The 26,399-nt window shown below is 43.6% G+C and overlaps 1 protein-coding gene across 1 annotated transcript; it reads left to right on the plus strand.

Moving 5' to 3' along the window:
* The first annotated feature begins 1,441 nt into the window (after positions 1-1,441).
* LOC117651242 (ervatamin-B-like) lies at positions 1,442-26,049 on the plus strand. The gene is made up of 9 exons (XM_034395066.1): positions 1,442-1,495; positions 6,228-6,341; positions 6,420-6,572; positions 9,164-9,276; positions 9,352-9,436; positions 13,143-13,328; positions 17,703-17,871; positions 21,516-21,775; positions 24,843-26,049. The coding sequence occupies exons 2-8, from the start codon at positions 6,255-6,257 to the stop codon at positions 21,716-21,718; spliced, it is 996 nt and encodes a 331-aa protein (XP_034250957.1). The 5' UTR covers positions 1,442-1,495; positions 6,228-6,254; the 3' UTR covers positions 21,719-21,775; positions 24,843-26,049.
* The last annotated feature ends 350 nt before the right edge of the window (positions 26,050-26,399 follow it).

Genomic DNA, 26,399 nt, shown 5'->3' on the forward strand with positions numbered 1-26,399 from the left:
GTGAATTGACCTACAGTGAAAACTGGTAATAAATTAACGGCATTTACAGGACATTTTTGGTAGAGTGTAGAAAGAACAGAATTTTGTGTTCTTTAAAGTAATGGAATGTTATATAACAATTTTATTTTTGCAAGATCATCATATCTGTGTTAATAAGCCCAAATAAAGTACTACAGCATGAGCATGAATACAATGTAGGCAGCCACAAGGTGCACCTTAGAACACTTTGCGCTGAAAGTATTTGTTGGAAGTAGATTTACATGCTGATGTTTGTACCCAACATTTTTAAGAATCCACGATTAGCAGGTAATCCTGCCATGCTTGGGGCAGAAATTGCCACCTACTTGAAGTCTTTGATGAGATAAAGCTGCAGCACAAAAAACTCACTGAGAAATATAGAGTATTGGAGGTCTCGTGAAACTTCATAAAATGACATGGAGGGCCAAATATATGAATATTCACCATTATAAATTACTGTACTCTACAAATCAAAGAGTGTACATGGTACGCTCTAACTGGAGCATGCCTGCCAAGCATGCACTAACTAGCGCATACATGCCATGTACACGATAACTGAAGCGTACATTTACTGCCTAAGGGATAGGGAGTTTTCTGCATCAGGAAGCGTGTACATGGCATGTATTCACTAGTTAGTGCATGCTTGGCAGGCATGCGCTAGCTAGAGCGTGCTTGCAGGCATGCTCCAGTTAGAGCATACCATGTACACTCTTTGATTTGTAGAGTAATCATTTGTAATTCTAATGACAGTTAGGAAAAATGATACCACCTACTGAAAATAACTACATTCTTTCAGAAACATTCCATAGTAAATTTTAAGGCAGCAGACTTCTTGATTGATGTTACTGGCTCTGTTATGATCCCGAGAGAAACAGGCCAGAAAAGATAATGGCACTCAGCATCAAGCAGCATCAGCATCAGGTCATCAAGCCAAATCATATTTTGATAAATAATAAGAAGTTCCAAGGGTTTGTCTTGGGAGCTTTGTTGCCACAGTGACTTCGGACAAATAACAACGTTCCTGTTCAACCCAGAATTGAGTCAAGTTTGAATTGAGTCAAAGGGTATTTCTGACTTTTTAGGAGTTACAGAAGAGTGACACATTCATATTTTCACAAAAAGATTCACACTTGCTCAAAGTATTTGTCTCAAAAATTTGACAGTCCTGTGGCCAAGTTTAGAATCTTCAGAGCTAAAAACAGAATGTTTTTTGTCCGTCCGTCCTGAATAATTTGGTTCAGTGGACCCCTCTGTCCAAAAACCTGTGACTTTGGTTTCATGTCGCTTAGTCAATGGAATAAGATACGTTTGCAGGTCACGACAGGTCGCAAACAGCTCGAGTTTGTCCGAAAGCAATGTCATTCACCTCTTATCATGTCGCTCAAGGTAGTATATGGCGGATGCAGACAATGTCGTGCCAGTATCTTCTGGGAAGGGTGCGCAGAAACTGCTTTTTCATTCAAGCAGCTTATCCTGGGTGAGACTGCAGCCAGAGGTAGGCGGCGCACAGTGATGCAAAACGGTAAAAAGTCGCGCGCAAAAAGCACTTTTCGTTGATTTGGTCCATCCCTTAAGGAACTGACGTTTTTGAGCGCAGAAAAGATCGAACTACACGGTGACGGAACTCTTTTGTGCCACAATATGGGTAGGCCTATCTTTTTATGGCGCTGAAATAGAGCAATTTGATGCAAAAAACCAAATAGAGCCACATGCGAACAGTGGGCGGAAAGACCACTTTTGACGGGAAAAAGTCATTACAACTGAATTACTTGTCCGAAAATCATTATTCATCCGTTTTCAATGTTTTTGGGGTCGCTGATTCTAAATCTGATCATATTTTGAACTTTTCAGGGGCGGATCCGGAGATATAAGGGGGTAGATTTTTATTTGGAGCAATCCGCGCTAAAACTCCGTACTCTGGGTTTTGGGGGTCGCTGATTCCAAATCTGGCCATGTCTTGAATTTTTCTGGGGCAGATCCAGTGATACAAGGGTGGTAAATTTTATTATTCGAGCATACCGGGTCAAAACGTCCTATATCAGTTTTCAAGTGTCACTGATCCTGAATCTAGCAATTTTCTAAACTTTGCTGAGGCAGATTCAATGATTCAAGGTGGATGACTTTAATTTTTCAAGGTTTAAGGGGGTCATCATCATCATCCTGATTCTAAATCTGGCCATTTTTCGATTTTTCTATGGACGCATAGTATAAATTTACTGTATAATTTACTAAATCAACATCGTAGGCCCCCTATTGTGGCAACAGATTTTATTGCGTTACTTCTTCTACTTCTAATACAAGGCAACGACACGTTACAGGCCAAGCTACAACACTGATCGACTCCGAACGCGTCATTGGTCCAGTTGTGTCGCCCCGATTCCGAATATACCCATATTTGCTGTCCTAAGTCGACAACACTGAAAAGTCATTGTACAAGGGGAGGGGGAGGGCAGGGGGAGGAGGGAACTGGGAGTGAACGGGAGGGGGACGGGAAAGGGAGAGGGCCGGAGGCGGGAGGGGAATGCCCTGAGATGACCTATGCGATTGACATGCGTCGGGACCCGTTTTTTCGTACGCACGCTCACACAAATCGAGCCATAAAGTTCGGAAGGGCAGCTATGGGCAGCTAATTCTTTTTCCCTCCGAAAGAGCACTCTTTGCGGTCCCAAATGAATCTAGAGAGAGCGCGGGGCAACTTGGGGCTTTTTATGCCGGCCAAGGGAACTTTGGAATTTTGTGTTTTGTGACATGCAAATTTCAAACGGCCGCAGTTTTTTTCAAACATACTAGAAATTACAATCCAATGACAGTTTTGGAATCCTCGTGAACTGCTCTTTCTAAAAACATCCTGGTTGTAAAATTAGATCTAAAACTGACTCAGTAAACGCAGCGAATTTAAGCGCTTTTTGTTGCGTCATTTCTTAGCGAATAGATACATGTGACTTTCAAGCCTTCTATGAGAAAAACGAAAAGGCGCATGATAAAAACAAAGGCAGATTTGGAATCGGCACACTTTTTTGAGCTAGGAAAGTGCATGTATTGGAATCTACATAAGGGTTGCGGAACCCGACTTTTTCCCGTCAAAAGTGGTCTTTCCGCCCACTGTGATGCGGTGCGAAAACTGTTCGTTGTGGCGGCATCTGCAGAACAAAGTGTAACATGTTGTGTGTTTTTGGAAAGCTGAGAGTTCAAGATATCCGCTACAATTGCTACAATTAACGGCAAAGCTCTCGGTCACTAAATATTCGCCGTAAAATAATAGCCAAATTTGTCTTTTTTGTTGATTTCGAAGTGGAATAAGTCGAGTTGCGAACACTTGCGAACCGGTCAGTCACAGCCACATGGTAGCACCTGGGGCCAACTTTAAGGTCTATATGGTCTCAGGTTGCGAAAAGTTGCGCTTTTCGAAAAAATCGACTCCAAAGTCGCGGCATTGTCACAAATGACTGGTCAACTTCCATTTCCCAAACTTAACCATAATCGTTTCCCCTTAAGTTCCAGCTTAAGTTCCTACCCTGTGGCGGTTGCACACGTTCAATCTCTTCAGAAAAGAAGTCAGCGACCCTAAAAACTTCTTTTCACAAAATTTGGTAGTGATAAAGCACAGCGTAACAATGTTACCCCCTAAACTACTAAAGCTCCGCCCCTGTGGTGGTCGCACACGTTCCATCCTTTCAGAAATAATGTCGGCGACCCTTAAAACATCTCTGCACAAAATATGGCAGTGATCAAGCGCAGCGTTACAGTGTCACCCCCCTAAACAGTCCTAGATCCGCCCCTGTGGTGGTCGCATACGTTGAATTTCTTCAGGAATGAGGTCAGCGACCCTCAAAACCCCACAGCCTGAAAATTGGCAGTGATCAGGGCACTCTATAATTTTGCGCGACTTTTTTCGGTTTTGCACAAGGGGAAACTACTCCGAAAAAATGTGTACACCTAATGCAAAATTCAAAAAAATTCAACAAAATTCAAAAAATTCAGTAAAATTCATAAAATTTAAAAATTCACCAAAATTCATTGAAATTCATCGAAATTCTTCAAAATTCATAAAATTCATTGCAGTACAAAAATTCAAAAAGTGTACAAAATTCATCAAAATGTGTCAAAGTTCACTGAAATTCATTAAAACTCACTAAAATTCAATGAATTTCAATGAATTTTCGTTAATTTACGATGGGATGCATGATTTAAACCTGCGTACGAAAACGTGAGGGGAGCCCTCGCGGAGACCGTGTGGTTGTGAGAAGGGGGGGGGGAGGGGAGGAGGTCTCTCTTGATTGCTAACGCAGCAGCCGGCGAGTGCCACATAGCAGATGAAAACTGAGCATGGCTACCGGTGTGTTGGCGCTATACTACTCTGACTCTTACCAAAGCACAGGTGTTCTAGTATTTCCCTAAATTTTACAATTTTTAAAACTACGCAAGCGTCTTTCACGCCTCTATACGGTCCAAAATTTTGTTTGAGTTGGAACTTGTGGGTCAATTTTTGAAGGCGCGGCGGCCGAGGGAGGCTCGGTGTCAATGAATGGCGTCCCGTGGTGCAGGCAGGCCACCGCCTCCCTCGCCGCCGGCCCCTCCCCCCTCCCCCGGCCGGGCTCCTCGACCTTGCCTAATTGCGGGGACATCTGTTAACAGTGTCATTTCTTTGAGGGGTGGTCCTCTGTCCTCGCCGTTCTTCACAGAAAACCTTCTCGATCCTTGTGGAATGTGTTTCGGACGGCCCCCGGCCGCTCAGAGAGCGCACGTGAGTGCGTGTTAGCAACGCGACGGAAACACGCCGATACATTCACACCAAAGGATGAACAAACGAATGTTTTTCTTGATCGCATTTGACACCCTCTCCAAGTCTCACGCAGGAAAGACGGACAGACGTGGGCGGTGGGGCGCCCAGTATGGCATAGCATCCAAGCGCCTGCATTCACGCGTCCGAACGGGTCGGTTGAAACAGAGCGATCTGACACATTCGTTGGACCAACCCACTACTGCGCGATGAAGGCACAGACTCCCGAGCCCGAGGACGTTGCAGCCCACTTCTTGGATGCTTCCGAGATGCCCTCGGAGATCAAAGGCTCAAAAATTCATTGAAATTCACCAAAATTCATTAAAAAACAGAGAAATTCATAGAAATTCATTGAAATTCATGAAATTCAAAAACTGCAGCCAAGTTCAAAAAATTCATCAAAATTCAAAAAAATCTTGAAAATTCGCAAAAATTCATTGAAATTTGTCAAAATTCAAAAAATTCAACAAAAATTCAAATATTTCAAAAAAATTCATGAAATTCACGGCCATGTACACCAAAATTCAAAGTAATTTCCCCTTGGTTTTGCATCACTGTGCGGCGTACTCCTAGCACGGGGGCTAATAGCGAACTATATTTTTCTGTACGGTCGGAAATTCTTTTAAACTAGACCAATAGTGCTGAAACTTTGTGGGCGTGATGACATATGGGTAGATAATATTTGAGCCACGATGAAGCGAAATCGGTCAAGGTCAGCTTCGGCCCTGGAATGCCGCATACATGGAAGATAAGAATGTCCTGCCGGAGATAGGCCAAAACATGTGCATTTCGTCGAATCAAATTTACGTCTCCCCTTAATTCGAGGGGTCCTATTCAAAAGATATAATCTGGGTGTTACCTCAAAGAGAATCTTACCTTGGACGCAGGCGAATTTCACTCAATTTGATCATTTGATACAGCTGCAAATCACCAAAATTGGCCCCGAAATGAAAGTTTCATTTTTCAAATTTATGGCACTCAGAATTCGCCCATACGCACGGAATTTCCCAACGGAGCATGTAGAAATAAATTCCGCTTCTACTCGTGTCCGTCCCAAATGATAAAACTGAGTGACTTTCGCCTCGGGTTCAGATGAGATTCTCTTAGGGGGAACGCTCAGAAAGGATCATTTGAAATGGACCCCTTGAATTGCGGCACGCAAAGCATCTTTACTGCTAGAGTTTTTTTTGTGAGAGGACTACTTGAAGTCGTTCCGACCCCTTCCAAGTCATTTCGGTGATTTTGAACTTTTGACCTTTGAATGCTCTGCGGGATTTTTTCCGGTGGTCCGAACGGATTCATTAACACCGTAACTCATGTTTTTCAACAGCACCCTTTGAGAGCTAACCTGAGAGATGTTTCCAATTCTGTTTTTAACCCCTCTTACACTGCGATTTCAGTAATTTGTTAAAACTCTACTGGTTTTCAGATATCCGACACTAAAGTGTCAGCGAAAATGTGGCTCCTTGGTGTCCTGTTCCTGAATTCTATTTTAGCTTGCCTCTGCAGTGACGATTTCATCCACCGATGGAACAGCTTCAAGGTAACGATTCACAGTTGTTGTAAAGATGTGGGAGAGAAAAGTCTGTAAGGAAGCACGACACGATTTTCGCCCTTTCAGACACTCCACAACAAGACGTACTCGAATCCTGAAGAGAACTCCCGTAGAATGGAAATATTCAGACGTAACGTTGACATGGTCGCTGAACATAATGCTCGCTACGCAAGAGGGGAAACGCTTTCCTACCTTGGCATCAACAGGTTTTCGGATATGGTGAGTTCAGCTTGTTTCATCCTGATTAACAGTGTCTCCGTCAGACATGCACTGCCAGGGGGCGGCAACGGCCTAGGAAGCGCGTGAAGCCGTGCGCGAGTGAGTTGCAGGGGTTACTTATTTTGCTTCGATTGTATGATCTAGCCCGTTGATTGCAAAACGCTTTGCACAGATCAAAAGAGCAGAAAATTTGGGGTGCATTAGGCCTAAAAGACTGCCCGATACTTCCAATTCAACCGAACACAAGGGCGAAATCATTTACATCGACATGGCGCATTCGAGTTTTTTCCTCAATTTTATGTTTTTTGTGTTTTTCGGTGTTTTTACTGCACCTTTATATCAGGTAGGGGAGGAGTTTCGAGAAGAGCAATTAGCCTAATGCACCCTAAATTTCAAGCCCTTTCCATCGGTGCAAAGCGTTTTGAAAAACACTGTCCACGGAGGAATTGATTGAGGAGTGTTTTCCAACCAAGGTTAAGGCTGAGAGGGAGAAGGTGAGCGGCGCATCTACTTCAGCGGATGAGTCTGAGGAGAGTAAGTCAGGGCCTGATCAGAAGGATAATTCAGATTCAGAGGACAAACAGGAGGAATCAAAGAAGGATGCTGGGAAGGGAAAGAAGAAATAGAAGCATTCAAAGAAAAGCAAGAAATCTAAGAAGAGGAAACATAGCAAGAAATCCAAGCGCAGGAGGCACCATTCATCCTCATCCTCTTCGAGTTCAAGCAGCTCTTCATCTTCTAGTTCAAGCATCTCTTCATCAAGCTCTTCCAGTAGCGCTGCCTCTCCACCTCCAAAGCCAAAGCGCTGATCATCAGTAAAGCGTAATGCGGCTTTTTATGAAGGAGTGAACTACCTGCACGGGGAGGCTGACCCTGGGGTAAGCGAAATTGTAAAGCGTGCCTGATCTTCCAAATTATAGTCTTAATTTTTCCAATTGTTATTATTGCTAATATAAGGTTACTCGTCTGCATCCTAATTTTCAAGTTTATGTCAAAGAGGATGAACTTACAACAGTTTTGAACTCGGCAAAATCTGTCACCATGTTCATCAGAAAAATGTTGGAAATATGGTGGAAATTTATGTCATTGATGCCCTCGTAAACTGCACACCTCAGGGGTACCCTGCTAGGGGCAGAGGCTCTAGCCAGATGAAAACTGAGAGTACAAAGTGCCGCTTGCATCCTGATGGCAGGGATGCTCTTCTAGGTGTGTATACAGTGCCACTTACACCAATATTGAATGTTTGCTTTTATGTATTATATTTATTTCTTCTGCTTGCAGCTAAAGCTATTGAACTGGAAAATGACAAGAAATCCTGGCTTCCCAGGGTTGGCATTCAAGCTATGCGGCAGGCCTTCTTTGGGCGCTGCTCAGAAATCAGGGTCTGCGCCACAGTGTGATGCATTTTTATTTTACTCTTGATGTTTTCCAATTTTGGAATTATTTCTCTTTTAATTGTTTCGCACTCCAAGTGCTTTTGTTAGTATTCTGAAGTACATAGTTTTTATGTACCCTACACATTTGTGTTAATTCTTTTCTGTATGTGATTAATGTCACCAAAGAAGGATACTAACAGACATTTTCTGGGTCTGCTCTATACGCCACAGAGTAAAGATATTTTTATTTTTGTTAGATATGTAAGCCTATGATCTCTTTTATTGTGAAGCAAGGTTCATTTCCATATGGTAAAGATCTCTTTTTTTTGTTTGAGGTAAAGTGTTTGGTATCTTTTATTGTGAAGCAAAGTTCCTTTGCATTGGTGAAGATCTTGTTTAGTTTTGTTGAGGTGAAGTACCTCTCTTATATCGTGAAGCGAAAGTTCCTTTGCATTGTTAAAGAACTCTTTTTATTTTTGTTTGAGGTAAAGTGTTTGATCTCTTGTATTGTGAAGCAAGTTCCTTTGCATTGGTGAAGATCTTGTTTAGTTTTGTTGAGATGAAGTGTTTGATCTCTCTTATCGTGAATTGATCTCTCTTATCGTGAAGCAAAGTTCGTTTGCATTGGTGAAGATATCTTTTTATTTTTGTTTGAGGAGAAGTGTTTGATCTCTCTTATCGTGAAGTGATCTCTCTTATCGTTGAAGCAAAGTTCGTTTGCATTGGTGAAGATCTCTTTTTTTTTTTGTTTGAGGTGAAGTGTTTGATCTCTTATTGTTATGCAATCAGTTCCCTTTCATTGTTCAAGTTGAAAAAAGACTGATTTCTGTAAACTATCTTTCTCTGAACAAATTCCTGTAGACCTTATTAACCATAAACATTATAATAAATTTTAATTGAATTTAATAAGGCTTTCAATTAGTTAACTATTTATAAGCTCTAATGAGCAGTTATAAATTTAATTAAATATAATTAAAACTAATCTAAAAACAAGGGCCAGTCTCGCTGCTGAGCCTGTTTTTTAGTCATACATAAGTATGGCCCATACATAAGTACAAGTATAGGTATAAGAACATAAGTCTGGTCATACATTTGTGTCATACATTTCTTTCTTTTTTTCGGCCATACGTTTTGTATCGCCGAAAATTGGTAAGATCTCTCACCCTTTGGAATAATGTGACTTTGTGTGTACGCGGCTTATACGTTGTGTTTCAGGAAGGTCATGAGTTGAATGGAAACAACCTAGACATTGCAGACCTACCTTTGACCAACCGATGGGCACCACGCCGTCGGCTGAGGAGACAAGTGGACACCGGCATACAGAATATGTAGGTAGTGTTTGTTTTACAACTCGCGTTTCAGTGTGTCGAGGTAAACTTCAAGGTGACTTGCATCTCCTTCAGCATTTCTATTGACTGGAGACAGAAAGGAGTCGTTACCAGCGTGAAGAATGAGGAATCATGCGGTTCCAGTTGGGCCTTTAGTGTGGTAAGTAGACGATCGTCTTCTCGAACCAACAAAGTTTTTCTTTATAACCTATTTGACCTGGAAATACTTTTTTATACAAAGCCAACGCTAGCGGTCTGCTGAGGCCTAACAGCGCTGATGATGATGATGGTCCGTATGGCAATGAAAATTCTTAGTATGGTTTACAAATACAGAGAATTTTGATTGCTGTGCGAAGCATGGCTTTGTATAAAAAAGTATATTCTGTTCAAATAGGTTATAAAAGAAAACTTTCTTGGTTTCGAAGCAAATCTGTTTATAAAGTAGAAAACTGCTTTTAAATAAGCATGCTCTAAATACTTGGGAAGATTTTCTCTGGGCTTAGAAGTAGTGCTAAACTGTCCAAGCTCGCAAAACTCTGTACATCATGCCGACACACTGTTCTAAACTGAAACAAGCATTGCGCTGGCATTGAAGCTAAAATTTCATTGGTTGATCAATGGTAAAGCCCTTGCTGTGTTAAGACGCATCAAAAATCAACTGCCGTGAGTCTGTCACGTTTCTCAGCAACTTCCCCTAATGTTAATTTTCATAGTAAACAAAATAAGGGAACTTCACAAATTGAGCTGTTGAAATTAGTAGGCATACATGTATTGGTGAATTGTCTCACTAAGCTTTGTTTGACTACGGAAATAGTATTCAATGCTGAAAGCTAACATAAGTACATTAGTATATTTTAAGAGGATCAATATATATTTGACAACATGCAATAGGGTGAGTCTCTCAACCTCAGACTTAAACGGCGTATGATTTTCTTTGCAGTTGACTGTCTTAGAAATCAGACCCCTGATAGAAAATTTCTCGTATTAGACTGTAAAGTCGCATCGCTCAGCCACTACGCGCCTGAACTACGGCAGCGTTGCGGGGTAATTTTTTTCCCAAGTCACCCGAGGTCCCGAAATCGATCCCCCTTCTTTTTGGCCCGTCCCGTTTATTTTTTTGTAAAAATATGACGAGGGCACGGGCATATAGTATGACTCGCTTCGCTCGCTGGGGGGCTTCGCCCCCCAGACCCCCCGTGCGTGCCTTCGGCCCGCTGAGTGCGGTCTGGTTAGCGATAGTAGGACCTAGCCGCCTGTTAATCGGGCGGTGTACGCCGCGGTCAACAATTCCAGAAGCTGTCTGGTACACAATGTTTCGTGACGAGTGAGTCAAAAGGGGGTGGCATTGAGTCAAAGCGTCGAAAGTCGGGCTCCCCTGGAGTCGTTGTCCTGGCCGCAGTCAGCAGCTGATGTGAAATGACTTTGCCGTCTTCAAAACAGCAGCGCCTGTCATCTAGCCTGAATCGCACTGCTCACTAATTACAGCGAGGAGCTGTGATGGCTAGTGGGGTGACGAACGCAGCAGCCCTTCATTCATCAGCAGTGACAAAGTACAAATGGCCATCGTTCCTGAAGAGAAGATTTCTATTGAAGAATTTTTTATCTTGACAAACGAATTAATGCGTACCTGTCAAGCCGTATAGCTATGTATAAAAACTATAAATGGACTCTGACTGTCATAAGCAGTGCCCTACAATCTAAAATTCTACCCCAAAAGTTTTCTGTTAAAAATGGGCTAGAAAGCAATAAAAGCGGGAATTCACCTTTGCCACCATGAAGACGGACTTTGTGTTTTAATTACGCTGTACTTAACCATTCCAAGATAGTTTGTTTTATTAAAAGTTGGAGCCCCTGGAAAGTAGGCAACCTGAAGGGGATTAAGTTATCAGGGCCGGTTCTCTAACACAAAAGTTGTAAAATCGGAGATGTTTGCTGTCCTTGATGGGGCCGTAAAAAAACGAAAAAACCCAGGACCTTGTGAAAAGGGGATCATAGTGTATTTGTCTCGAACATCAAGTGAGCGCCCCTGCAAAGAAGGCATCTTGAGGAAGCAAAATCTTGACAACCGTTGCGCCTAGAGACAGAAATAATCGCCCCAGAAATATTCCTTATTAAAAAGTAGAGTCATATAGAATTTTTCTGACCGCTCTGGAAAGCAGTCTTGTGAGAAATTAAATGCCCCTGCCAAGTAGGCAACCAGTGACAGCGGAAGGGAAGGAAAGTGGGTAAATTTAGAGAACTGATGGTTCTTGAGATGACGGTCGAAGAACCGAAACTATGTTTTAATAAAAGTTAAGTTATCATACCCAGCCGATAGAAGTCTCGCATGAGAAGGAAGAGCCCCCGCGAGGTAGGCAACCAGGGGGAGTCGCAATATCAAGAACCGTTCGTCCTACAGAAAAAGTAACAAAAGCAAAAATGTTCCTCGTAAAAAATAAGGGGTAGCGTACGCTTTGATGAGGTATCTCGGAAGTCGTCTTGTACTCCAAACCAGCCACGGAAAGAAAAAGTAGCGAAAATTCTGCCGCTTTTTAGGGAGGAAAAGGTCAAAGCTGGAGAACGGTGGGTCGCATCGAGACGGGACCAAGTTCAGCAGATAGAAAATTAAATTTGAGGGGTAGCGTACGCTTTGATGACCCATCTGAGACGCATCCTTCTAGGTGAAAGTGCGATCGGCGAGTCGCGGGTGCCGGCCGGGGGGCGCGGTATTTTCCCCCACCCCCTCACTGCAGGCCTTATGGGAAATGAGTTTTCCTCGTTTAGCAGGCAAAAGGTTGAGAAAAAGTAAATTCTAATATTTTTTCGCTTCCCAATTATTGAAATAACGAATCGTTTGACTCTTAAACGAAGAAAATCGATCGGCCACTTTTCGCTGTGGTTAAAAGTTGTATGTCACTCAAACAGTCAGTCGTGGGGAGGGGGAGTATCTTTTTTGGATGCGGCTGTGCGTCCGTTCGTTCGTTCGTCCGTTCGTTCGTTTCCCAGGACTTTCCGTGGTCCGATCTTGGACCAAATTTGGTATGCAGCATCCTTGGGTGACCCTAAGAACCGCCCGGTGGGAGCAAATCCGATCCGAGCCCGGCTGCATCATGTCTACATGGGGTCGAGGAGGATTTCGGCAACGGATACAGCTAGCAGGCATGTAGGGTATTTTTGGAATCGGGCGACGAGACAAAACCAACGGTGCCAGTTTCAAGGAAATCGGAGAAGTTTGGACCCGGGTTCAAATCCCAGTGGGGTATATTTTGAACATTCTTTTTAATCGAGTTTTTGCATTGTTTCTGATGCTTTTTGAGGCGCTGATGACGAAAATAACATCTATTTTGACCCCAGACTCAGTTCAAGTCCGTCAGGTTAAACAAAGGCGAAATTCACACATTGTTAATGTACGGGACGGGCCAAAGTTGCCGATGTTTATCGCTACTCTTCCTGTTATAGACCTCTTTGCCGTTCCCACGGTCCCCCTCCCTGGACCACCGTCGCTAGCAACGCGAGCCGCGAGCCAAACAAATCTCAGGTATGCTGCCTGCTAGGCGACGCACGACGGATGCGTTTTTTGGTCATATCTCGTAAACGTTTTAAGCTAGATGGGGATAGTAAGCGGGGCCGATTGTAGTTTAAGCTGAGATCTACAATCGGCTCGCTTCTGTACCGTCTATCTTGAACGTTTAGGAAATATGGCCGGAAAACCCACCCGCCGCGCGCCGTCCGGTGTGCAGCATACCTGCGATTTGTTTGGCTCGCGTTGCTAGGCAACGGTGGTCCAGGGAGGGGGGCCGTGGGAACGGCAAAGAGGTCTATTGAATCGAAGGGCAGGCCAAAAAGTGCAAAGATGAATCTTGCTTTATGCTTTTGACGTTCTCTAGGTGGGTTGTGTCGAGTCACGTCAGGCCTTGGCGAATGGACAGAGCCCGAATGATCTGAGCCCCCAGCAGTTGGTGGACTGTGACGACAACGACAGTGGTTGTAACGGTGGCAACCCGTACAATGCGATGTTGTACATGCAGAATTCGGGTGTTGAAGGGTGGTCGTCTTATCCGTACGCTGGGATGGTAAGTAGTTCTAGCAACGTAGAAAGAAAACGTTAGTCAAGTTCACAGTTCAAAATACCTTTCAATTTTTGTAGGTAATCCCATAGCAGACAAAACCAATTCACTGCAAATCCAGTGGCACGTTTCCTCACCAGTGGAGTGGCGTCTTTTCTACAGCGCCAAAATTTGGCGCTCCAAAAGAAATGCAATAATTTGGCGTGGAAAGCATTACCCGTTCACAGAAAAAATAAATCTCCATACACTAGTTTTCATTACTTAGGATCCCTAGTTCAAATCACTGCAATAATACCATGAAAGGTAGAACCGGACCAGTGAAATACAAGACCTGCATCTGTATTTTCAGGTTACGTGTCATTGCCGCCGACCAACAATGCAATCGCTGTGGTTTGGCCAGCAATTCCTGAGACACTGGAATAATACACTCTCATCAACACAAAATGCTGGATATCATTGAGTCACTTCTCTCTTGGTAAGGAGTTGATACAGCAAGGGGTCTCAGTCCATTCTCAAATCAGGAAGACTTGAGCTAGCCTCAGAGCCCTAGCCTGGCCCTGCCGCGCCACTCCGCTCCCTCTTCAAAATCTTCCTCAGAACAACACTCGAATAGTTTTGAAATGGCCCGATAGCACTCAGGCCTTTCGAAAGTACTGCGACACGATAAAACATGACAGACAGACAGCGTTTCGTTTCTCTAGGAAGAGTAGCCATGTTCACTGTTTTTGTTGTTTTGCTTTTGTTGATTGCTCATGCGCCTTAACCGGCCCTAACATGTTATTCGCACTCAACATGTTATTTGCCCTCAATGTGTTATTCGCACTCAACAGGTCAGGGCGCACAAGCAATCAACAAAAGCAAAACAACGAAAACAGTAAACATGGCTACTCTTCCTAGAGAAACGAAACGTTATAATTGTTACTTTTGTGTGCATTTCGTCTTGCCACGGTCAACGATAGTCTATGTCTGTCATATTTTATCGTGTCGCAGTACTTTCGAAAGGCCAAGCCAAATTATTGCATTTCTTTTCACTGTAAATCCAAAGGGAAAACTTTTAGCACCTTTTTTGGCGATACAATTGAGTATGCCATTACGGAAAAGTATTGCCTTCAAAACGGCGATACACAAAAGTATTGCAAAAATTTGGCAATACCTTGGAGTATTGCCACGATTTGGCAATAAACGTCGAACAAATCAAGGGCACAAGACCTTGGTTTAATGCCGTAGTTTTGGCATTACCCAAAAGTATTGCCAAATTTTGGCGATACTTCTGTGTATCACCGTTCTGAAGGTATTACTTTTCCGTAAGGCCGTTTATTGGCAATACTCAATTGTATCGCCATAAAATGTACTTTAGTATCGAGGTTGGCAAAAATGTGGTACGATTAGGTAGGCAGACCCGCTACACACCTATTGAAGGTAAAGTGTAAGCTACTGCACCTAGGGCAAATTCAAACCACCATTGTGTTTGTGTTCAGCGGCGAAAGTTTGGTTTGCGATGGCCATCTAGGTAACTAACCTTCTTCGGAAAAGAAACAATAAAAATTCTAGTCTCAGTTTGGACACTCTACAAATCAAAGAGTGTACATGGTATGCTCTAACTGGAGCATGCCTGCAAGCACGCTCTAGCTAGCGCATGCCTGCCAAGCATGCACTAACTAGTGCATACATGCCATGTACACGCTTCCTGATGCAGAAAACTCCCTATCCCTTAGGCAGTAAATGTACGCTTCAGTTATCGTGTACATGGCATGTATGCGCTAGTTAGTGCATGCTTGGCAGGCATGCGCTAGTTAGAGCGTGCTTACAGGCATGCTCCAGTTAGAGCGTACCATGTACACTCTTTGATTTGTAGAGCACTTTGCAATGGGTCTCTATTATTGTTAGGATACAGCCTTGGTTTCTGCACCCAGGGAACGATTTACTTGCATCGATGCTCGATTTTGTGTCACCTGACTTTTGATAATATTTGATTCGAATCAAACATTTTATTCTCAAATTGAGCATTTTTCTAACGCCTTTTGTCTCATGGATGAGACAAATGTTTGCTCAGGTTTCGAGAGAACTGACACAAAACGCTTGCATGTGGCAAGGTTCGAACTCGGAACCTCTGACGTGGGGTGCAGTAGCCTTGCCCACTTCGCCACGAAGGTGGAACTACGAAGGAAAGTGACTGGGCGCGCGGCTTTCTTAGTTTCGCGATGTAGGCACTCCCCGCCACTCAACTCCACAGAAGTGCCGCCTTTGCGTGCCAAGCTGCCAACCCGTTCCATAGAGCAACGGATACGGTTCCCGCGTTTAACTCCGAAGGATCCGGGTTCGACTCTCAGCTAGATGATTCATTTTTTAATGATGTCGAGCCTCCAAATCGATACCACTGTGTCCGAGATGCTCAGGCCGCGTTCCACGGCAAGCCTCGAGCCGCGAACCAGCTTCGAGTCCCGGCACCGCGGTAATTTTTTTTCCCGTGTTTTGAGCGCACTGTTAAAAATTATGTTGTAATTTAGCAGTAAATATGTTGCTAATTTTCTTAGCGATCAAAGTTGTTTTCAAATGACTTTTGTTGTTTACTAACGAGTTGCGTCGTTCGTCCACAAGATGTTTGTAAACCGATAGACAGCCTTATTTGCATCAATTTTTATTGCCGATTAGGTCACAGACCTAGTAGAGTCCCGGTTACCCCGCAGTAACCACTTTTTAGATTGTCCGGGTTGTTTGTACACAGCAAAATATTGTTTTGAAACAGCATACGTCATTAAAATAATTAGCAATGAATTCGTCGTTTCAAAACAAGCAAACTTGTTCACAAACAACAGCGTTGTAGAGGTTCGTAACTGTGTTGTTGTTTTAAAACAAATATTTTTAACAGTGCGGCGATGGTGACTACATCAATCGTGTACCTCAATGCAACACGCGCCCGCCTCGTCGACAGCCATTCACGCCGGGAACAAGTTGCCTCTGCTAGGATTCGAAGCAAGTGCTTGTGTTATGTGCAGTGCGTGAGGCAGCACGTTTCGGCACGTCCCCCAGTCTTGGGGGTTAAGGCCCACGTTGGAAAGTCACAGGTCCCGGGTTCGGTTCCGCCAGCCTTATCTTTTGCCAGTACCCCTTCTCCCCCACCCAAAAAACTAAAAAACACTGCTCCCCCTCCTTTTCGGAAATCTTGACACTCCCGTCCATTCTCTGGGTGGCTACGTGATAATTTGGCCAGAGAAAACTGGTGGCGCTTCGGTGGGAACCGAACCCGGGTTACTATCCAGGAGGGCTGGCACTTTACCACTGTGCTACGAGAGCAGTTGCTGCTCCGACGCGTTTGAGAGAGAGCCATGGAACGCGCCGCTCTTCTTCAGTATGCCAGGCCACAGCCGGCCACAGCCAATCAGGGACCGGGTTACCGTTCGAAGCAGTTCCCGCTCTGCTTGTCATTGGTCGAAGAGATCAGAAGTGCGCAGGCGCAGCAGAAACAAGAATGTTAGTCTCAGACTGAGAAAATGTTCTTTTCTCACTACTTGATGCAAAAAGCAGCATTGTGCCGAGCAAAATTCAGAGACAAAAATAGCAAGAAAATATTGCTGTCTGACGTCACATCGCTGATGCTGGGTCTGAATCAAATTGATTAAAAACCTCTTGAGACAACGTAATTTTGTCTCGAACAGAGATAAATTTTGCATAGCAGGGAGACAAAGAACATACTTTTAACAATCACAACACCTGCATTGCCCAGCCGTGAGACAAATTTTGTCTTGTGCTGATGCAATTTTTTTTGTAACAAGTAAATCATTCCCTGGGTGTGGACTCTCGAGTAAAAGTCCGATGATCACAATTTTAACTGGCACGATGAGAATCAAATATGAAAAGTCATAGTAATTTTGAATTTTAAGAAACAAATTATTGCATTTGGCAAGCGATCTCAAATATTATCAACCTGTTTTTCAATTTTAATGAAGGTTCTGAAAGTTACCAATGTTTCCACTACTTGTCAGAAATGTTTTGGTAAATGTAAGAAATTTTCTCAAACTTCAGAAACCTTTATGAGTTTTTATAACCTTTCAAAAAGTTATTAAAAATAAGATGTCATTATGTATTAAATTTAAGAATTTTTTAACAGTGTGTTATAGGTATGTTTGGAAGTAGTAAAGGTATCATCTGCTAACAAGACAAAATAAGAAAGAAGGCCAAATATTGATGAGTTTACTGGTGTGCTCCTTTGAAAATAGCCATTTTTGGTAGTTTCAAGCCTCAAGCGAAACCAGCCCTGACTCTAGTCAGATCTTACTCCCGGGGATTTTTGACAGTTTGTAGGAAGGAACGCACAAGCCAAGTTTGGTTCAATCCTTAGCAGGGGCGGAGTCAAGTGTTAAAACTCCTTTGCCGTTCCAGGTACAAAGCTGCCGGTACGTCGCGAGCAAAGTGGTCGCTAAGGTATCAAACGTCGACTTCATTCAAGGTGACGAGGGTGAGGAGCGGATGAGGCAAGAAGTCCAAAACAACGGGCCTATAGCCGCAACTGTGAATGCCGCATCGGCAGCTTTCACCCATTACGCAGGAGGTAAGTTCTGTTTACAAACGTCGCAAAAAAATGCCTTGGACTGTCTTGAACAATGCAGCAGCAACACGTTTCAGTCTGGCAAATAGTATCACTCGTTTGTCGAAACAGCAAAAAGAACTTTGATTCACCGGTGAGTAGGTTTCGGCCGACCCATCCCTGTGGCAAAAAGGTACTGATTCACCGTTAATTTATTAACAGGACTTAACGCGTACTTGCTAGTACGGCGTTTACTGTACCTGGAAGAGTACAGCGTTTTCCGTCACTGGAAGCATAGCGTTTACCTACTTTGTACAGAGCACTATGTGAGAGGCACTTATTTCACTACAACAGAGTGAATCTGGACGATTTTGAAAACGGTGTAGGCACACGAATTGAAATGTCGTAGGGAGGGGAAGGGGATTCATCCCTAAGATTATACTATTACTCTTGTCAACACTGTTAAAACTAGGGGTACGCGCCGTTTCGTTTGGGCGCGTAGTGGGCAAGCGATGCGTCTGAACACATTCTTATAGGAGATGGCGAAAAATATGTGCAGAATAGGGCCAATAGGGCCGTAACGAAAGGGCCGGGATTCATGTCATTTTCGTGAATATCTTACTGAAAACTGCAGGAAACAATGGGAAACTTAACTTTGAAATTTTGGTCACAAATTGGTAAATTTTGCGAAATTGGTAAATATTTGGAAAAGTAAAGGTCTGGGATGAAATTGGAAGTCATTTTCGTTGTCAGCACACCAAAAACTGCAGGAAACGATGTAAAACTCGACTTAAGGGGGCACACCAGTGAAAATGCAGAGGATTCGAAAAACGATCATTCTGACAAAAGTAACTTATGTATTCGATTGATATTTTATTCTTGGCTCAAAATTATGTCAAATAAAAGAAAAATGAGTATGGGAGGGTGGGGTGGCGATGGCAAGACGGAGCGCCAGTGCACTTCATTTTTCTGCGACCTTGCTTCACTCCTGCCACGATTCCGCCTCTCTGGATTGAGCCTCGAGCACGGGATTTGAAAATTTCTCACCAGGACGCATGTCACTGGTTTTTTGACAAAGGGGCGTAAGTCCACAAATTGGCAAAATCCACTTTTTTCCAGAAAAGAATTTAAAATTAAATAACAAGCCTACTGGTTTTTGAAAAATGAAAATATCTCAATTAGTTCAGAAGATACAGAAGGTGTCCAAAGGGCGTAAGTCCATTCCATTTTTGACAAAGGGGCGTAAGTCCACCCGTTTTCTGACAAAGAGGCGTAAGTCCAGGTGGTTTTTTGACAAAGAGGCGTAAGTCCAGGTGGGTTTTTGACAAAGAGGCGTAAGTCCATTGGCCGTTCTGACAAAGAGGCGTAAGTCCATAGGCCATTCTGACAAACAGGCGTAAGTCCATGGGTCATTCTGACAAACAAGCGTAAGTCCATTGAACATTCTGACAAACAGACGTAAGTCCATAGAGCATTCTGACAATCAGGCGTAAGTCCATGGACCTTTCTGGCGAACAGGCGTAAGTCCACAGCCCATCTTAATCAACCAACCACCCATGAGGTCACTGAGTGGTTAGCAACTTGTGTACACTGTTCCAATCAAATAATAATGAATACAGTGCAAACCTAAGTGTCTACTAAATACACACTTAAAAATGCATGCTTCCAAGTACACATTTAAAAACGCATGCTTGGCCAAGTACATACTTACAAATGCATGCTTGCAAGTACACACTAACAAATGCATCCCTGGCGCCGTATAACTCCAAGCGTCAAGCATTCGTTTGTAAGTGTGGACTTGCAAGCATGCATTTGTAAGTGTGTTCTTAATACACGGCAAAAGCACCGCCTGGGATTCCCAGGCGGTGCCTGGAAAATATGCCCTTTTTCCCATGATGCCCCTGGGAATCCCAGGCGGTGCTTTTGCCGTGTAGACAGTTAGGTTTTTAGTGTAACTTTTCCTCCCATCTCAACCGCATCAGGCTTACAATACGTATTTTAGAATGGACTCTTACATCTTTGCGGGGGTCATACATATTTAAAAGAGCAGCATTCTCCCTCACCGGAGTCTGATGAATATGGTGATTGGCGCATGAATCTTCTGCAGCTAATGAGAACTTGGACTCATCCATGCTGATAACCTCCATGTAGCACACTCTGTGTTGGACCCATGACTGTTAGGCCAAGTGCTGCCTAAGAAGACAAATGCACCATCCACCATCGTCATCGGACTCTGGTTTCACCATCGTCATCGGACTCTGGTTTCACCATCGTCATCAGACTCAGGTGACGAAGAATGCTGGTCTTTTAGATCTGATGCTTCTTACAAATATTTAAGAGTCCGATTTGAGATATGTATTGTTAGCCTGATGGGATTGAGATGAGAGGAGCCGTTAGTCATTATTATTTGATTGGACCAGTGTTGACAAGTTGCAAACCACTCAGTGACCTCATGAGTGGACATTCGCCATTTTCACATTAGCTGTGGACATTCGTAAGTGGTTAATTATAAATCATAACTAGTTTTCTCTAATATTTTACCGTTTGGGTTGCTTCGCTCGCCAAAAGAGCGTGTAATAATTACACGCACAATAATTATTATGCTCTAAAAATGGTCTAGAATAGTGTAGTTTTCGCTGGATTTGGAACATAATTAAAGAAGTCTAAACCGTACTGGGTGTTGCCCCTTAACGGTAGACAACCCATCAATTTTTTTTACAAAAATTCCGCCCCTTCCCTACCACACTGTCAGAAATTTTGTCGTAAATTAGCGACAAAAACGTCGCTACTCTACAAATCAAAGAGTGTACATGGTACGCTCTAACTGGAGCATGCCTGAAAGCACGCTCTAACTAGCGCATGCCTGCCAAGCATGCACTAACTAGTGCATACATGCCATGTACACGATAACTGAAGCGTACATTTACTGCCTAAGGGATAGGGAGTTTTCTGCATCAGGAAGCGTGTACATGGCATGTATGCACTAGTTAGTGCATGCTTGGCAGGCATGCGCTAGCTAGAGCGTGCTTGCAGGCATGCTCCAGTTAGAGCATACCATGTACACTCTTTGATTTGTAGAGTAATTTTGATAGCGACAGAAATCGTTCTGAAACCACTTCGTCGTAACTGAACGACTAAAAAATCATTTCTCTACGACAGTGTCGTAATCGCGATTACATATTTTGAAATCTGAAATTCCCGAAAAGTAGATGAAAAGTTGCAATTTCGCTCGCTTATTTACGATTTGTGTCGTTCATTTACGATTCATTACACAAATTTACGAAAAGGTTCGTAAATGTACGACTAAAGTCATAACTGCACAACATATTCCATAGATAAATTACGATCGTTCGTAAACTTACGATTAAGTTGTAAATTTACGACTTAATTCGTTTTCAAACGGAACGTCTCGCTATCAAAATTAGCGACAAATATGACGTAAATTTACGACTCAAGTCGTATATTTACGACTTGAGTCGTTACAAAATATGTCGTTTAAAAACGACCTAATTGTTTTACAAAATGTCGTTAATTTACGATTATTTTTAACAGTGCAGGAAGTACTTCCGACAGCCCTGATTTGTATACGCATTCGTCATTCGCAGTTTCTATGTTGTGATCGCGTCTCCAACGCTCGTCACTCACATTTTGGCATTGTCTCGTTTCAGGTATCATCGCAGATGCCTCGTGCCCAACGACAATAAACCATGGTGTCGTCATTGTAGGTTACGGCCTAGAAGGCCCAATCCCATATTGGATTGTCAAAAACTCGTGGGGTTCCTCTTGGGGAGAACAAGGATACTTCCGCATCTTGCGCGGTCGCAACATCTGTGGGATTAACACTCTATCTGTCTTCGCTGACGCACAGTAAAAAGTCACCGAGATTAAAAGACAAAGGGATTGGGAAAACTTCAGGAATAGGGATAAAACTCGCGCTGCTCGCTGGGGGCTCCGCCCCCAGACCCCCGCATGTGTGGAGCGCGTGCCGAAGTATTTTCAGTAAGTCCGCGGTGAGCAAAGGCAAATTTTCTAAGGAAGTAAATGTCCTGCTTCTTTGAAAGCTCTATTTAACCGCTTTTGACCATATAATAAGGCTACTTTTACTGCCCAAATAGATAGCTTGTATTGCATTGGCTACTGTGGCAGTCAATGGGTGCATACAAGGTCCGGAAAATATTGAAGACTGCTTTGACAAGGATAGAGGTGAAAGGAAAAAAACCTTAAGTCTCTACGACCACTCCTCGACCCCAAACATTTCTTGGAGTGAGTAAGTGAGTCAGTCAGTCAGTCGGATTGGGGCTATATAGATTCTTGAAGATGATTGCCCAATTGCCGGTGGCGGGGTCCCGATTACGGCACAGTTTCGGAAATTCTCGACCAGACCTACCGATGGGGCGAATAAAATTTTTTAGTCATTCGGTCCCCTTTTTGGAAGATTGAGTAGCTTTGCTCGGAAACAGTGAGAAATTTTCAACTTTTGAGATTTTTCCCAATTTTCCCATTAAATTTGGAATCGAATGGAAAAACCCGCAGGTCTCTACGACCACTCCTTGACCCCCAACATTTCTATGAGTGAGTGAGTCAGTCAGTCGGATTGGGGCTATATGGGTTCTTGATGATTGATGAGTGAGGGAGTCAGTCAGTCGGATTTTGGGGCTTTATAGGTTCTTGATGACAATTGATGATTGATTTTGAGTATGTTGCCGGTGACGGGGACCCGATTGTGGCACAGTTTCTGAAATGTCTCGACTTGATCTACCGATTGGGCTAATAAAAATTTTTAGTCGGTCGGTCCCCTTTTTTGAAGATTGAGTGGACTATGTTAAATTTAGGCCTATTTAATCGTTTTTGAGGATGTTGCCGGTGACGGGGACCCGATTGTGGCACAGTTTCTGAAATGTCTCGACTTGATCTACCGATTGGGCTAATAAAAATTTTTAGTCGGTCGGTACCCTTTTTTGAAGATTGAGTGGACTTTGTTAAATTTAGGCCTATTTAATCGTTTTTGAGGATGTTGCCGGTGACGGGGACCCGATTGCGGCACAGTTAATGAAATGTCTCGACTAGACCTACCGATGGGGCGAATAAAAATTTTTAGTCGGACAGTTTCCTTGTTTGAAGATTGAGTGGAGTTTGTTAAATTTAGGCCTATTTTATCGTTTTTGAGGATGTTGCCGGTGACAAGAACCCGATTGCGGCACAGTTTCGGAAATGTCTCGACCAGACCTACCGGTGGGGCGAATAAAATTTTTTAGTCGGTCGGTCCCCTTTTTTGAAGATTGAGTGGATTTTGTTAAATTTAGGCCTATTTTATCGTTTTTGAGGATGTTGCCGGTGACGAGGACCCGATTGCGGCACAGTTTCGGAAATGTCTCGACCAGACCTACCGATGGGGCGAATAAAAAATTTTTTGTCGGTCGGTCCCCTTTTTTGAAGATTGAGTGGATTTTGTTAAATTTAGGCCTATTTTATCGTTTTTGAGGATGTTGCCGGTGACGAGGACCCGATTGCGGCACAGTTTCGGAAATGTCTCGACCAGACCTACCGATGGGGCGAATAAAAATTTTTAGTCGGTCGGTCCCCTTTTTTGAAGATTGAGTGGATTTTGTTAAATTTAGGCCTATTTTATCGTTTTTGAGGATGTTGCCGGTGACGAGGACCCGATTGCGGCACAGTTTCGGAAATGTCTCGACCAGACCTACCGATGGGGCGAATAAAAATTTTTAGTCGGTCGGTCCCCTTTTTTGAAGATTGAGTGGATTTTGTTAAATTTAGGCCTATTTTATCGTTTTTGAGGATGTTGCCGGTGACGAGGACCCGATTGCGGCACAGTTTCGGAAATGTCTCGACCAGACCTACCGATGGGGCGAATAAAAATTTTTAGTCGGTCGGTCCCCTTTTTTGAAGATTGAGTAGGTTTGCTCGGAAACGGTGAGAAATTTTCAACTTTTGGGATATTCCCTATTTTCCCATTAAATTTGGAATCGAATGGAAAAAGCCGCAAGTCTCTACGACTACTCCTTGACCCCAAACATTTCTATGAGTGAGTGAGTCAGTGGATGAGTCAGTGAGTCAGTCAGTTGGATTGGGGCTATATATCAAGAACCTAAGTGAGGGAGTCAGTCAGTCGGATTTTGCGGCTATGTAGGTTCTTGATGATAATTGATGATTGATTTTGAGTATGTTACCGGTGACGGCGACCCGATTGCGGCACAGTTTCGGAAATGTCTCGACCATACCTACCGATGGGGCGAATAAAAATTTTTAGTCGGTCGGTCTCCTTTTTTGAAGATTGAGTGGATTTTGTTGAATTTAGGCCTATTTAATCGTTTTTGAGGATGTTGCCGGTGACGGGGACCCGATTGCGGCACAGTTTCGGAAATGTCTCGACCAGACCTACCGATGGGGCGAATAAAAATTTTTAGTCGGTCGGTCCCCTTTTTTGAAGATTGAGTGGATTTTGTTGAATTTAGGCCTATTTAATCGTTTTTGAGGATGTTGCCGGTGACGGGGACCCGATTGCGGCACAGTTTCGGAAATGTCTCGACCAGACCTACCGATGGGGCGAATAAAAATTTTAAGTCGGTCGGTCCCCTTTTTTGAAGATTGAGTGGATTTTGTTGAATTTAGGCCTATTTAATCGTTTTTGAGGATGTTGCCGGTGACGGAGACCCGATTGCGGCACAGTTTTGGAAATGTCTCGACCAGACCTACCGATAGGGCGAATAAAAATTTTTAGTCGGTCGGTCCCCTTTTTTTGAAGATTGAGTAGGTTTGCTCGGAAACGGTGAGAAATTTGTTCCCCTTTTTTGTAGATAAAGTAGGTTTTCTCGGAAACGGTAAGGAATTTTCAACTTTTGGGATTTTTCCCAATTTTCCCATAAAATTTGGAATTGAATGGAAAAAACCGCAAGTCTCTACGACCACTCCTTCACCCCAAACATTTCTATGAGTGAGTCAGTGAGTCAGTCGGATTGGGGCTTTATAGGTTCTTGACATACGCCTCGAAGTGTGCACTCAGTGTTTACACACTTCAAAGTCTATACGTAGGCACGTCAAGCGCATGCTTGTAAGCACGTGGCTCGAGGAGTATCCTCGTACCACGAGGATACTCACAGTACCCAGCGGTTATGTGTGCAGTAGTTTGCTATGAAACAAAAAAAAGATCAAAACACAGATGTTTGTAATTGAATTTATGGCTAGGGTAAAGTGCCAAACATGTATCGGGGTACCAAACATGGATCATTTCTGTTTGTGGGTCTATATCTAAAGACCAGGTGGCCAGATTCTAAATTTCTGTTTTTCCTTCCTGAGAGCGGTCCTTTGACTGTTAGATGTGAAGCTGACAAGTTTGCAACTGCCTCTCTCTACTCTGCAGGGTTGCGTTTAGGAAGACACCTAAGACAGGCCCCCGAAAATCGATGGAAAAATGACGTTCAAAAAGGTGATTGTTGCACTCCTTATTCTGGGCTAAGTTATCACCGCAGTCACTTCAAAATTTTTCATGGTGCACTTTAGACACACTACTTCGAAATTTTGGGACCACTGAATGCATGACTTGCTTAGTGTCCATACCAGAGGTGTGCACATCCATCCGTCCAGCATCCGTTCTATCCGCAGCGTCAAAAGCTGGCCTGTCCAGGCGACGATTCGAACGCGTTGTTTCGCCTTGCGAACGCAGTCCGGGCGACACAGGTGAGGCAGCTACGCTACGCCACGCCGCCGCTGGCCGGGCGAGCGAGACGGAGCGAGCGGCGCCGCTGGGAGTGCGAGAGAGACGAACGGCCGCCCAGCAGGCTGCGGATGGAACGGATGGAGCAGATGCGCGGGCCGGATTGGGCGGGTTGGGTGCGGACGGGTCCAGTGGTATGCGACCCACCCGCGGCCCGGCTGCGGATTGAACGGATGCTGGGCGGATGGATATGCACACCTCTGGTCCATACGCGCTGGTGGGGTGATCCACGATTGGACCGCCCTCACCTAACCTTAGCAAAAACAGCCATATTTTCATGTCCTCGCAACTTCCAAAGTATTCAAGTTACAGGTACCAGTTTTGGCAGCAATATGACTACTAGGGTAAACATCAACGTTAGATTAAAAAAATAGAAGTCAACCCAAACTTTATTTCGATACTGAGAAGATTATTTAAAAAGTGATCCATTTTTGGTAACCTAACCTAAATAAAAACGTGTTGTCTTCAGACCGAGCTTTTGACGAGAAATTCTGCAGCTTTTCGTTTTTCGTCCATCCTCATTTTATCCCTTTTGCTTCCCTACCCGAGTCATGCTTCACTATAGGAATATTATCAATATTTATGTCTTTGAGAATTACGTACAACACCTTAGATGCAACCAGTATTCTTTGTATCATACCATATTTTCCACCAGAAGTCTTTACAACACTGTTGTTTGAACGATCGCCCTTTCTTGGATACGTTTTGCTGTTATACAAGATCCCATTGATAATCATTCGATGGTGGCAAAACAAATCAGCAGGCAATTTGGCAGTTGTACTTTTGCCTCAGAAGGAGACAAAGAAGCTATCTCTGCTGA

The sequence above is a fragment of the Thrips palmi genome, unplaced genomic scaffold, assembly GCF_012932325.1.
Source record: "Thrips palmi isolate BJ-2018 unplaced genomic scaffold, TpBJ-2018v1 HiC_scaffold_5, whole genome shotgun sequence".
Classification (NCBI taxonomy): Eukaryota; Metazoa; Arthropoda; class Insecta; order Thysanoptera; family Thripidae; genus Thrips; species Thrips palmi.

Excerpts from the sequence above, each read along its gene's own strand:
- LOC117651242 (XM_034395066.1), top strand. The coding sequence starts at position 6,255 with ATGTGGCTCCTTGGTGTCCTGTTCCTGAATTCTATTTTAGCTTGCCTC. Across the intron at positions 6,573-9,163 it reads TCAACAGGTTTTCGGATATG|GAAGGTCATGAGTTGAATGG; the intron begins GTGAGTTCAGCT and ends GTTGTGTTTCAG. Across the intron at positions 13,329-17,702 it reads CTTATCCGTACGCTGGGATG|GTACAAAGCTGCCGGTACGT; the intron begins GTAAGTAGTTCT and ends TTGCCGTTCCAG.